Below are 14,433 nucleotides of genomic sequence, written 5' to 3' on the forward strand. Positions count from 1 at the left end.
CCAGTGTTCAGTTAGATCTTCGTTTGGGAATGCATTTATAAGTTGAAATGGCATTAGGTAACCGTTAATTCATAATCCATGAAATAATGCTTAATCTGCCCATGTGTAATCTACTCTCTCTGTCATGCTTTATTTGATTGATATTATTTTGTTTGACCTCTTGTTACACACTTTGTGTGTCAGAGTGTAATAAAAAAATCTTGAATCTTGAATCGTGAGATGGAACTATAACTAGACAATCGTGCGTGATGTCGTGGGGAGGGAACTTAAGAGGATTTCCTCCTAATAACTGATCAATGGGAAATGTTATGTAAACAAACAACACATGCCGCAAATGTGCAATCAACGTGATTTCCATATAAGGATGTAGTTAATTACAGACCGGACCAGAACACCACCCGAGCATGCCCCGCTTTCAAAACATGAAGATATTGTTTTTAATAATAAATAAATATAAAGAATATCAGTCATATTTGTTTGTTACTGACTAGTCTGATATTGTAAGAGATTAATGTGTCACTTTGTCGCCTCTGAAACAAGATGTTGATTTTCTCTTCCATTAGAGGTGCGGTCTGGCTATGATATGTTTGGTCAGAGTCATGGTTTTATATGTCTTTGGTTTGGTATTGCCGATTGGTGTATTTCGATATAATAAGTCAACTTTATTTTAACAAAATTAACCGGCCAAAAAAAAATTTCTTTGGTATTTTGAAAAGTTATACGTTAACATTTTTTTGCTTAAAATATGATAAACATTTAACAAATATTTATCTAAATGCATTTCTTCCTTCTGTTTTAAACAATTGGAATTCTCTTCCATTACATATTAGAAATAACCCTTCCATTTCCCATTTAAAAGCCTTTCTGAAATCTCAGAGTAATTCATGTCCACCTTCAAAACTACTTTCAGGGTTCACGTCTGGGTCAAATCTACCACGCAAGACTGCGTATGTCATGTAGCTCCCTAAAAGAACACTTGTTTACGAAAAACATCATACCATCCCCGAATTGTTTCTGCGGTGCCATTGAGAACTCAACACATTATTTGCTAAAATGTAATAAATAAACAGCACTTAGATAGCTTCATATAGTGAGTTTGCCGTATCAACTAATCTTTTAATCTTTTGTGATGACTTTCTAACCCATCAAGAAAACACTTCAATTTTTCTAGCCGTCCAAAATTATATACTCAAAGCTAAAAGATTTCAAATAAACGAATAGTAGGGTCTACTAACAATTTCTTTTTGACATATATATATATATGTATGTATGTTGTGTTGCATTCGTTTTACTTCTATGTTTTAAAATGTATTTGGATTTATATGCTTATTCAGTGATTTTGCCGTTGCATTTCTTTATACCATAGTATGTCACTAACTGACCATGATTATGATAGTTTGATAAAGTGATGTGTTACCTTGAAAGAGCAGGACGTGCCAGGGACGAGGCGGGAAAGTGTTTTATGGACTTAAATTTGATAAGTGTGATGGCTAGTATGTGAACTGCAACGTTTTTAATAATCATGGCGGTGCTTTGTGACATTCTAATTTTTGACAATAGTTGATTTAGTGGTGATTTATTCTATGTAACTTGTATATACATTTTAACATTTATCGAGTGTCCATTTACAGCATTGCTGAAATTTTCATCAACTATTGCATAGTTATATTTTACAGATTCGTGTCCCACATACTCATTGCAATAGAGCAATATGATATTACCATCTGATGATCATATGTATATTGATATGTTATTCATTCCTGGTTTCCACTGCGTACCAATCCATTACCCCCTTCCCTATTCCCGTAATTATTCTATTGAACATATTACTTCATTCTTGTAGCTAAGTGTTGAAAAGTTGATTATCAAACAGGAAGCAAATTTACATTTTAAGTGTCACGACGCTTGTTTTTGTTTCCTTTTCTGTTCTATAAAACAATTCGTGGGTGAATTTTGTCAACCTTGAACCGCAGAGATAAGTGACGGACTTCACAATGAAAGTTTATTTCCGAATCATAGTTTAGACTCTTTTCACTTCCGTCGTTGACATGTGCGCAAGTGGATGCCAAACTTGTTCATACCTGCGCATGTTGTTACCAAAACAATATGGCGGCAATAGTGGTATCTAGCACCGGAGTTATGCTATTATCTTTGTGATTGTTCCGGATTTCTTTCGATGGGGACCATATCTGAGCTTAAATCAAATCCAGGGAAACTCACCATAGTTTGGATATGTTTCGTGTAATAATTAAAATGTAACAACCAAGGGATAACAAAGAATAATAATAAATAATGGACGACGTCGACGATGCGAAAGCAGGGATGCTTCCAGGAGCTTACTCGTATCCTTTTCTGGATAGAAACAGGTCATGTAAGAAAACGTTGTTCCTCTTAAAAGCTATAAATCGTGCCTCTGCCAAGGAATTAACAATGTTTAGATTTAACATTACATTCTAATGTAATAAATAGTCATTTACTCATTTTATTAACTGATACAGGACTACCGTCCTCGGAGGCAAGAATGTTACAATACAGTATATGTAGGCCTACTGCATAGCTACTGTACAGTAGTAGACAGGTGTCATACATAAAAGCGTCTTCAACCGGCAACAAATGTCACCAGACGAAATCTTTAAAAATACAGAATAAAGTAAGCGACACAGAAGATATGTCGTTCATGTGAATATACCAAATTGTAATTTGATATTTGATAAAATTGACAGAGGATGAATTCAATTTTTAAGTACAGGAAATAATGGGAAGCAATGTGCACCAAACCTTATGAATAGTCTGGGAGAACATTCAGCTTTTTATATGGTTTAAGTTCTGTCTCTCTACACAAAAAAACCCACTAAAAAAGAGTTTTGCAGACTAAATGAAGATATGTGTAATTAAGAGTGAAATGTGGTAAAATTATTTTGTCTATTTCCATTTAGGAAGGTAACAGGTTGTTTCGCCCTAAATTCTGTTCATACTAACTTCGTTAAGGGTTGTTTTGCCCTAAATCCTGTTCGCCCTAAGTTGTTTCGCCCTATTTAAAAAAAAAAATTATACGTTAATATAATAATTAATATTTAAATATGTCAACTTATTGATAACTTTCTGCATTGGTGTTAGGTAAAATTCATGTAGTATGTGATAGCGGAGTCAGCTTTTCACAGCTGCCGTTTGTCACACTCGCTTAAAAACAAGACCAAACACTTTTTTTATGAAATTGATTTTAATGATATAGAAAACTAAGAAGACTTAATTAATTTGTGACTTAAAACTACTAAAATTGAAAGAAAATACCAAACAATGTTTCGCCCTAATGTTTTTCTTTTAGCGCGAAACAACCTAGGGCGAAAGGGATTTAGGGCGAAACAACCTAGGGCGAAAGGGATTTGGGGCGAAACAACCTAGGGCGAAAGGGATTTGGGGCGAAACAACCTAGGGCGAAAGGGATTTGGGGCGAAACAACCCGGAACCATTTAGGAACACCAATGCATTAAAAATTGTTTGTTTGCAGTAGCCTGACTGACTCACAAAAATGAAATTTACTGAAATTTCTTTTATAATTATCTAAAATAACTATCTCTGATAGCAATGTTCATGCTTCAAAATTCCTTAAAACTGTTTTTATGTTCCTCGCCTGGGCTTACAGTTACACATAGGACTAGGTACACACCTGTATGTCGCACATATGGGATATGCTGTGAATCTTCATACTTTAAATAGTAAAATTTTACCTCATGATAACTTGTCATTTTTTCAAGTATCAGCAATCCAAATTTTGAAGCCTTATGTTGTATTTTAATTTATGGTGATAATCATACTATTAACATGTTTTTGCTGAAACATTTATAACTTTGCTATCCCCATCCTGACTGTACATGTGTTTGTCGACTATGTTAGCAATTGACTTACATTTGTAAACAACCAACCATTTTATATCTTGGTAGTTTTCACCATATATTTCAGTATTAGGATACCCACAGTTTCAGTCTTGTCCCCCATGTAAGACCCGGCCTCCATCCCCCAGTCCTCAATCCATCTGTGGCAGGGTTCAATTGTACATAGGATTAAGGTCGCCTTCTAGCTTTGAGCTAGAGGGAATCCCCTTTAGCTCAGTGGTAGAGCGTCCGACTAGGAACCTGGAGATCGAGGGTTCGATCCCCGATGGAAGCACACTATTCTCTTTCCTGTTACAAATGGTGTCCGTGGCCCTCTCTGTAGTGACAGGGAGTTAGAATCTGGGTTGTGCTGTTCGAGAGCGAACACATTTAAAAAGGAGGGAGTATTGTTGCAGGGTTCAATTGTACATAGGATTAAGGTCGCCTTCTAGCTTTGAGCTAGCGGGAATTTCCCTTTAGCTCAGTGGTATAGCGTCCGACTAGGAACCTGGAGATCAAGGGTTCGATCCCCGGAGGAAGCACACTATTCTCTTTCCTGTTACACATCCATAAATTAAACAAGTTACAACATTAATGTCCTTTTTGATGCATCATTATATATAATTACTTATAAAGTAAAGAAAATGGATAAAATCACAACATACTCGAGCGTCACCAATACGTGGGTTTTAATGTTGTGATTATATCCATTTTCTTTATATGTGCCTATATATTCTGTTATCGCCCTGGATACCTTTTGGTATCTGTACTCGAAGCAAAGCGCCCCACTGAACAACCCACAAACCTACACCTGACGTTGGCCCTATTATATACATATATACTTATACAGTAGTGTTATTAAATGTAAAATTATAGACTTGTAAAATATGAATACAGTGCAATGTACAGTGCATGCTCCTTAACAAGTTATTTACAGAAAACAGTATCGAGGTCTGCAGTCGCAGCGCATGGATCATCTAAAACAACTAGAGTATGACAGCAAGGCAGACTCCCTGGCCAGGTCTAAAAAGCTCACCTATGAAACAAATAAACGCAGGAGGTAAGTGTTCTAGAAAATGTTTTAGATGTTGCACCCTGTATTTGTATTAGAAGTCTTAAAAATATAATCAATCCCAGTCAGATATACAATGGTCATAAAATAATTAACCTATACCAGCAGTGTGTACATTATTGAACAAGCATTCCATGTATTGATTAATTTCAAGGGCAGGCCGCATGTGTTGTTTATATTAGATTCCAGGCTCCAGTATACATGTACATGAGTCTGCCTCAAGCCTAGCTTAAGTTTGTACTGTGATGTAGAATATATACAATGTACATATAAAGATATATAATCAGGATTACTGACTATGCCATAATTGTAATACTGTGACAAAGGATTTAAGGACAATATGAGTATTAATGGATAAGAGCTTGGGTAAACCTATATTTGCAGTAAAATTTTGTCAACACTTGTACTGATCACCTCTTCTGCCATCACAGTCAAATGTGTGATGAGAATGAGATATTGCATTCCTTCCCGTCACTAGTGTCAGTACAATGTAATTATCAGTGTTGAGATATACCACCCTTTCTGTTAACATAGTAACACCTTTCTTTCAGAGACATCCTGCCAAATTTGTAAACCTGTCTTTCATAGACAAAAAGTTTCACTAAAAAATCTATATTTAATTAAGAGTGCTCTAAATTAACAGTATGTATGAAATATCAAAGTTTTACTTTCTACACAAAGAATGTACGTATAACATTAAAATTGTTTGTGTATAAAGTAAAACTTTGATATTACATATTTCCAAACTGATGAATTTTATTAAAGTGTGTTTGAAGACTGATTTTATAGCTAGACATTGTTCATTCTTAGTCAATGGACTGTAATTTTAATTATTATCTATACTTTGGTAATAGGGCACTGGCAGCCAAACGCAGAGCTGAAGCAGATCGTGAGGAAAAGAGGAGGAAATTAATTTTAAATAAGAGACGTGAGCAACAGAGAGAGGCAACAGAGCGCTATCAACGTTCACATGTTTCTTCACGACCAAACAGTCATACTGGAGGTATATATGTTTCATGTTTTTAATTAGCCCAAATGAAAGTATAGATCTCTATTTTAGAATATATATGGAAAGAGATATTCCATGGTGTTGAGTATAGATATGTTTAAATCCTTCAAATGTCTGATGATTCAAATTTTAGGATTTGAACAACAGCATCATTTCCAGGCATTTATGTGTTATGGAATTTATTGTCGTTTCTTACACAGGTAATACTTCACCAAACCGTACACTTGAGGATACCCTGCGTCTGGTACGAGGATCCTTGTCTAGACAAAACAGTACAGGATCTATGAGTTCTGTGTCACGACAGAGCAGTGCAGGGTCTATGGGTTCAAGTGGCCGTTCAAATAACAAAGACCCTCTTCACCGTCCTTACTTTAACAAGTATGCTAGTGCACATCATCCTCCCTCCCCAGGGGACGTGAATAAGACATACAGGCCAGTCAAGGACGCAGAAAAACGTGATAAACTCCATGATAAAAGTTTACGCAACCTTTCAAATAGCCGAAGTCTGTTTGAACAGCAGCTTGAACATCACCAGCAATTACTGGTGCAGGATCAGCAACAGTCGTTGTACGAGTTCAACAATGCCATCATGCAGGAGATTGCATCAGACAGGACAGTTCAGGGGGAGGAGGAGGTGGACATGGGAGGTATGGTCCACAGTGAAAGTCTGGACAGTGTGGACAGCCTTGAGGGCTCGGACAGCACCCCCAGAGGTAAGGGGAGGGGTGTGGACGACGAACCAGCAAACACAAGTGAAATGATCTATGATGCAAATCAGAACTTGAAAGATGTGAAAAACTTGCAGCGCAATAACAGTGATTATAATGGTCAACATTATACAAACAACCAATTAAATGCACGCAATGATCTTATTTCAAATGACCAACGGACATTCTATTTAGAAACAAATGCTAGAATTGAATCCTTCAATGTTGATCATGTTCCTTATCCTCCCTCAAGTCCTAGGGGTGCTCCTAAGACGGAAACACGTCCGAAAGCTCATATGCGTGCCTGGGCTACCCCGTCCCCTATGGACCAGGCAAGTGCGCGCAGTAATTCTGTGTATTCCGACGCTTCTGGTATGGCCACCAAAAACAATCCATTTTCTGTGCGAAACACCATGACATCAGTGACAACCACTACAGCCTATGGGAAAGGCATGACACCGGGGGTGCACAGTTATGTCCAAAGCAATGCTTGGACAGACGAGGCTGAAAGCCTTCAACAACAATACATGTCAAACCCTCAAAGGACTAACAACTCAAACCAGTCATATGCTAGTGCTGGGATGTATTCTCAGGCCAGTGTACCGTCTCCTTCAGATCAAAATGTAACTATTGCAAACCAACCACGACCAATGAATGCTGCGTATGATAGTTCAGGTGCAAAACCGGTGCTACAAAATGGTGTAAGTTGTAATACAGTTCTGCCTCAGTCTCAACCTCAGCCTGTGAATAGTAAACCAACTACAACACAATTACAACATGAGTCCGGAAAAAATTTGGATTTCTTGGAGACCGTGACAAACGGAATGTTGGAGATTCACAGTGACGCCCCAGTGTCTGCTCCCCAAACTGGTAGTCGTTTACCTCGTCCCATCAGCTCTACCAGAACAAACGCAGTGCCACCTAGTGTTACACTCCCGAAACCAACACCCCCTGTATTAGTGAGTACACAACAGAATGGTGTACAACCTGCCTCAAAGCCACCAGTGTGCACCGTCAATACTACCACAACGTCCAGCTTCGGCTATGTACACGGCAAAGTGGCTGTGCTGCCTGATCACCCAGCTGTACAGCTACGTCACGTGACGTATCAGACTTTCCGGGCAGAGGAACCTCCATCTGTTGTCGGCATACAGAGGAAGGCCAAGGATGATAGTGACTTGATGAGGTCCTCAAAACAAAAGAATAATATGGAGGTTTGTGAGGGAGAGGGTGTGCAAGGCATTCTGAAGCGACGACCTCCTTCTGGAGGGATACTCAAGAAAGCTGGTTCCACTGGCAGTATGGACAAGAAGTTTGATGTGAGGGACAGTCTGGAAGTGACGAGGGCTCATCTACAGCAGGACAGAAATATACAGGTTTGTAGCTCACATCATTATGCTCATGTTTATTTGATTGTTGAGGTGTTTTTTTTTACTTTTTTGTGACCCAATTCAATGCAAAATTATACTATATTTCTTGTTCATGTACATTTAAAAATACAAACTGGAGGAGGTGAATTTTAAGATGAAATTAATAAAAAATAGATTTTTCAATTACCAGGTATATTATCTGGAAAACTCGGATTATTAATTGATTTTCAGTCAATAGGTACTTGTCTGATTGTCTTATCAATGGCATCCTTGGTGTTAGCATCATAATTGTTTGAGTAATCAGAGTATTCACCTGCTATATTTCAATATGACTCATTACAGTTGCCCAAAAAGAAAAGCGTAAGGTTTGCTGACCATGATTTGTATGAAGATGATGATGAAGCGGAGCATACAGAGAACGATTATCTCTCCAGAAAACCAGGTTTGTCATCCAATGGATGAATTTTACTTATCAAAACCAACAGCCTTATCATTTGACAGTGATGAATCTTTTAACAAGGTTCATTTGTAAAGTTGAAGCTTAAGTTGTCCTACATTTTTTTCTTAGCTATGGTAGGATTAATGTTAACATTTGAATTGAGTCGGGGGGGAGGTTCTTCCTCTTTCCTGATGTCTTGGAAAAGGGTCTTATTTATGTATTGCTTAAGCTTCTTGCCAGGTATTTTGTATGCATATGCATGTTTAAGTCGATAAACCCTCTATATTTTGTAACCAGGTTACACCCAGCGTCCTGTATCAGCCAAGGCAGTCATGCAGACTACCTCGGCAGAACCCACAGGAAAACCACCACGTGTGGCCAGTGCTGGCATCCACCGTACATGGATTGGGCCGCAGAAACACAAGTCAACGATACGACCACAGGCAGCTGCTCATATCATAACCCAAAACAGAACACCAGCGATGGGGCTCAACGGCACGACAGACAAATCTGTTACTGTGACCAACAACAATTTCATGAGTAAAGTTCCAGTACAGAATGGAAAGGCCGCCAATGGCTCCCCTGGTGGGTCAGAGGTTATGGTATATAATCTGTCCAGACTAAACAATGCTGCAGCTTCCAACAAAAGTTCTGTGGCTTCAAACAAAAATGAAACAAATTCTCACCATCAACAGCCATCTGTCAGTCATTTTCCTCCGTCTCAAGGGGTTGGTGCTGGTGGCAAAGTATACGATACGCCTGTGTACGATGAAAATGGGATGCGTGTTGACCGAACACCAACAGACGACGAGATTAACTTTCTCTGGGACAAAGTACGGACTTGTCTGAATCGTAGTGGATCAACTGCTGTTGTTGAACCAGAGAAAGCTATCCAGTCAAACGAACAACATTCATCCCAGCCTCGACAGGCTGCCACTATGTCCAGTACTTATATTGATGGGGCAGCCTTAGGACAGATATACAACACCCGGGTGGCTCCCCCACAGGCCCACACACAGCCATACACTAACCCAGCCTCCCACCAGAGGAAACCAGCCAGTGCAAGTGATCAGGCATACGCCCGCAGGTATGGACTTCTGCAGCAGAGGCGGCAACACAACCCCAACAACTTGAGTAAGGCCCCAGCCTCTGCACCCAGTAGGGAGTTCATCACTTACCACGGCCCTGTCATGAGCAATACAGAACCTCAACAAGGAACAACTCCTTTACCTCCTGATGGTAAGAAAAAACAAGTAATTTGGGGTCCTTTATACTAAATTTTATTTTTTTCATGATATTCAGGCGATATTTAAACTTTGCCCTGGAAAACATACATGTGATCATAGATGAGTCATGAACTGCGATGTTAGTTGATCCATTTTCAGGATCAGAAGGTCAATGTCACAAGTTAAGGTCAAATTCCAAATCACGTTTTGCCTGTCAAGGACAAAATTTCATAGATTTGACCTTTAGTTTAGTACAGTGATGTTAACTGTTTTGTACCTTGTGAGAATGTGATACCAGTACTGATGTGTTTCATGTTGTAGACAGTGAGAGCTTGGTGTTTTCAGATTCACTTTGTTTTGTAGCCAGTGAAAGCATGGCAGCGTTCATGGTGGCGGAGCAGTTAACCCAGCAGTCCATGTCTGATAGCCAGATCAATGTGGCGATGGAGGAGGCCCAGAAGAGACAGCAGACCAACAACAACGCCAGACCAAACCAAAAAGGTGATCATCTTCAGCCAAGATTTCTGCCAAAAAGAATTTTGAGTTTTAGAATCGTCTTATTTTTGGTTTTGAAACAATGTTCTATCATATAGAGGTTCCCCAACGAGTGTTGGTTGGTTATCATGTTTATCTAAGTTAGTTAATTTTCAAATTGTATAAAGACACAAGGTTTACTGAGTGTCTTTTACAATTTGAAAATTAACTAACGAGAGTTAGATAAATATGATAACCTACCATCACGAGTTTGGGGTCCTTTTTCTCCCATAACGTTCATATTTTATAAGGAAAGCATGACATCACAATGGAAGATGACGTTGCAAAGCCTTGTTACGTGACATCATAAGTAAAATATTGACCAATGAAATCACGCCAGTGTGTTACCCATTAGTGGATAACCAAAAATGTTTACCAACTCCTAGTAGGTTTATCGTATCGGGAGTGAGCGAGGAAGGTTGTGGGAGAAAATAATGTTGTAACAGGCAAAGAAAAATGCAGCAGCCAGACAGTGTTCAAATCCTGAACTGGTCGTGCATTATTTCTCTCCTGTTACAGTGGTGCCTGCAACAAACCTGATCATGTTTTTGAGTGTGTTACCTAACAAAGGGAAGCACCAAATGGTTGTTGTGTTGTTATAATATGAAGACATTTTTACTTGCTTAATATTAAAATAAACTTAAAGAAAATGAAAATGACCTATAATTGACTAGCTTTGCACTTATATGTACCTATGTGTAAATGGAGAGTAACTCTACATAAGACTTTTGTTTTATATTTTCAGTGCCTTCAGCTTTGTCTATAGAAGAAAAAAGATTGCTAGAGTCTTTGGACCGGCTTAATGAGAAGTTAAAAAGTGAGTTTTCTAATCTTAATTTTTATGAAATTTGAAAATAAAAAAGATGGAATCAGTCAAAAGTGAATCAGTCATTTGCCTGGTAAAAACATGTATACCAAAAAGTAAACATGACAAGCTAACCTGTCATGGAGATGATATTGTAATTTGCATCAATTTAAAGTTAAAGTATTTAACGAATTAATATTTTAATAAGCTAATTGTGTAATTTTATATTTCAGTTTCGGAGTTCCCCGGTTCATTACCCCCTCAGCCTGCCATGTCACAGGCTCCTCCTCCTCCACCTCACCACTTTTCCTATGTAAGTAACTCTGTAGTGACATGCTGAACTCTATAAATAATTCTGCATTATATATACCATACTCACATTTACATTTATCAAGTGGTAGGTTCGGATTCTAGTCTTGTGTGTGTTTGTGGTAATGACAAGTTACTCAGGTTGAGATAATGGGATTACAAAAAATAGTACAGGTACAAAAATTTGTAAAAGGATTTTATTTTGATGATTCATATTTCAGATATAATGTTAGACACTGGAGAACGGGGAAGAAAATCTTGTGTTATTACCCTGCTACTACCAATAAATATCTTCTAACTTTGGGGGTAGACTGTAGCTCATATATATTGGAGTTTTTTAACTTCCAATTATTTTACAATGTAAAAACCATACCATTTAAATTCATAATGTAAAACTTTCTTTGTTTATTAATATTTACATTTGCCATAATAGCATTGATTGTTCATGTAATTACAAGTTTTGTTAATGGCTAACCAACAGAAAAATTTGGAACATTATTCTGTGAGAGATAATACCAGGGAATATTTCTGGTCGTACTGTAATGTAAAATCACGTTCAAAAAATTACCCAGTACTTCCAGTGATTTAATTACATAGTAAAATATGGGTCGAGTCTGTTTTTATTTATTGAAGTATTTGATGAATTTTGTAGGCTAATTTAAGGACTACGTTAAAAGGAGATTGAGGTAACGTCTCTTACTGGTATCGTGATATTGATGTTGTAATATTTACAGACTGATTGCATATGGTCACCTCGTGTAAGCATCTACATCGATTTCACCTGATTTCTCTCTCCTGATTCTATGTTCTAATACCTAAACTGGTGATGATATTAATTGTTCACTCATCTGTTTCCCTTCACTGAACCTTCCTCCATGTTGCATGCTGTCAGTTTACTTTTGAGGGTGGAGCCTAAAGTATCATCTTGCACTTGGATCCAAATTTAAAACCTCACATTACTTAACATATCGGTCACCATATAATGGAAATATCGTGCATTGGGATATTTGTGCTCTAGCCATGTTAGACACACTGGTGTTGTTTAACTTACCTTATCACGAATATTCAATCAGACCTCCGCCAACTCTGATAATGAATATTCAAATCAGACATCCACTTCCCTGATCATGAATATTCAAATTTCCCTTCACCTTGTAATCATGAATATTTAAATCAGACTTCCTCCATTTACTTAAAATCCTTAAAACATTGTTTTTAATTCAGCCAATTATGTCATGTAAATGATATTTTTTTATAATGATCCAAGTTGTGTATGATTAACAAATTAAGCCTTTTAATCAACCTTATCTCAGTTATAAAGTTGTGACGGCTGTTGCTATGGGCACCTTGGAGTAAAAGAAACTGGAGAGTCAGTCACTTAAAAGTTATTGGATTGTGATCATACCGCATACTTGCCAACTTTTGTTTAAACTTCCATGGGGGAGATTCTGCATGCTCAAATTTAAACCTAAATAAAATTTGTATTACACCCCATAGAGACAAAATAACCCTTCAAACTGACACATTTTGAGTTGTTGTTTCAGATGAAATCATTAGATCTTAGAATATGGGCACAGTTAAGCAAATTCATTCTTAGAAAACACTAAAATTAAGGGTCCAATATCGGGGGGGTCTCTCTCCTAAATAGGGATGGTTGGCAAGATCAATCAATAAAAAAAATCAAATCAATTAGTTAGATATATGTTTAATGTTTAAAAAAAGATAGATGTGTTGGTTTTCCTAGAGGAGTATTGTACATATGTGTCTGAATGCTCACACACTCTGTTTTCATTCCTCTTGCATGGAATTAGTGTTTGGCCATGGGCACTTACAAAACATACTGCAACAATGACATAAATCAGAAAAAAACATGACATTGTAGCATATGATGATATTTTTAATTGTGAAATAATATATTTGAAATATAACTGAGACTCTGCCAACTTTTTTATTCATCAATTACAAAACTGTGAATTTTGACGTTAGATACATGTAAGAGTCCTTCTGTGTGCATTTACAAGTCCTTTGGAACCTGAATTTGTTGTTAAAGTATAAAAAAAATTGTCTGGAATACCTTATTTATATTTTTTGTTCTATCCATTTCTTGTTGCAGACAAATGGATTCAAAGGCTCCAAACCCATACTATCACAACAGAGAGGGAATACACGTGGCGGGTCAGCAGCCGTTCTGCGTCCAACAAATATACGTTTCTAATGTATTGAGCTGTAGCCATGCTATGCCTCACAGAATTTGTTTAGAAAGTATTAGTCATGCTATGCCAACCAAAACTAGGCTTCTAGTGGATGAAGTTATATATGCTGCTTGCTACTCTAAAAGGATGTATCAGTCTACAATGTATATACACCCAAATTATGTACCTCTGTGATGGTATGTCCGACAAATAGACACAGAAGGCGTGCTGTACCCAACAAATATGCACTTCTTAGTTAGAGGGTATGGTACAGCCTACTAACATACTCCTCTGTCAAATGTAGAAGCAGTTGAATGTATGTGGCCATGCTCTGCTCACAAATGTACGTTTCTGATGAAGAAGGTATGCGGGCATGCTACATTCAACAAATACATTCCTACGTAAAATACTAGAATGTGTAAGCCAAGTCAAGATATGCCTCCACTATCAAACTTCTTAAATGATGCTGTCCCGCTTTATATTGTGGACCCAGAGTGGAAGCATAATGGTATTGAGTGAATTAACCCTTTCACCCCTATGTAACTTTAGTAGACTCTACCATGCATTGATCTGGATGAGTCCATTATGGTCTACAGTGGTGAAAAGGTTAACAGACTCCTTAGCTGGACCTGAATCGGTTCAATGCAGAAAATATCAAGTACATTCCAGTAACAGAAATGTGATTCATAAACGACGATTGGCTTACATTTCTTGTGATTATGAAGTAAGGAAAACTATGTGTCACGCCAGATTTATAGCAGAAACAAGAATATGATTTCTTTTGATAAAGTTTTGTTGGCTACCCAACTACAAGGGTGCTGCTTGGACTTTGATCCTGTATACTGTATAGCGGAATGTTTCTGATGCCTATGGGGGGTTTTGGGGGGGGGGGGGGGAT

At 37.7% G+C, this 14,433-nt stretch overlaps 1 protein-coding gene across 3 annotated transcripts; it reads left to right on the plus strand.

The window, feature by feature from the left end:
• Positions 1-2,079: 2,079 nt before the first annotated feature.
• On the plus strand, positions 2,080-13,600 carry LOC110447702. Of its 3 annotated transcripts, none has more exons than XM_021493553.1 (11): positions 2,080-2,342; positions 4,810-4,932; positions 5,799-5,947; positions 6,154-8,036; positions 8,373-8,472; positions 8,767-9,708; positions 10,059-10,196; positions 10,975-11,046; positions 11,268-11,347; positions 12,078-12,101; positions 13,457-13,600. In XM_021493553.1, exons 1-11 carry the CDS (start codon positions 2,293-2,295, stop codon positions 13,556-13,558), a joined length of 3,663 nt encoding a protein of 1,220 aa, XP_021349228.1. In that variant the 5' UTR covers positions 2,080-2,292; the 3' UTR covers positions 13,559-13,600. The 3 variants fall into 3 exon arrangements, with proteins under 3 accessions (XP_021349228.1, XP_021349230.1, XP_021349229.1); XM_021493555.1 differs by lacking the exon at positions 12,078-12,101 and adding an exon at positions 11,996-12,029 and having other exon boundaries at positions 13,457-13,503; XM_021493554.1 differs by lacking the exon at positions 12,078-12,101.
• The last annotated feature ends 833 nt before the right edge of the window (positions 13,601-14,433 follow it).

This window comes from Mizuhopecten yessoensis, unplaced genomic scaffold (genome assembly GCF_002113885.1).
Source record: "Mizuhopecten yessoensis strain PY_sf001 unplaced genomic scaffold, ASM211388v2 scaffold3575, whole genome shotgun sequence".
Classification (NCBI taxonomy): domain Eukaryota; kingdom Metazoa; phylum Mollusca; class Bivalvia; order Pectinida; family Pectinidae; genus Mizuhopecten; species Mizuhopecten yessoensis.

Excerpts from the sequence above, each read along its gene's own strand:
- LOC110447702 (XM_021493553.1), top strand. The coding sequence starts at position 2,293 with ATGGACGACGTCGACGATGCGAAAGCAGGGATGCTTCCAGGAGCTTAC. Across the intron at positions 11,348-12,077 it reads CACCTCACCACTTTTCCTAT|ACTGATTGCATATGGTCACC; the intron begins GTAAGTAACTCT and ends TAATATTTACAG. Across the intron at positions 12,102-13,456 it reads ATTGCATATGGTCACCTCGT|ACAAATGGATTCAAAGGCTC; the intron begins GTAAGCATCTAC and ends TTCTTGTTGCAG.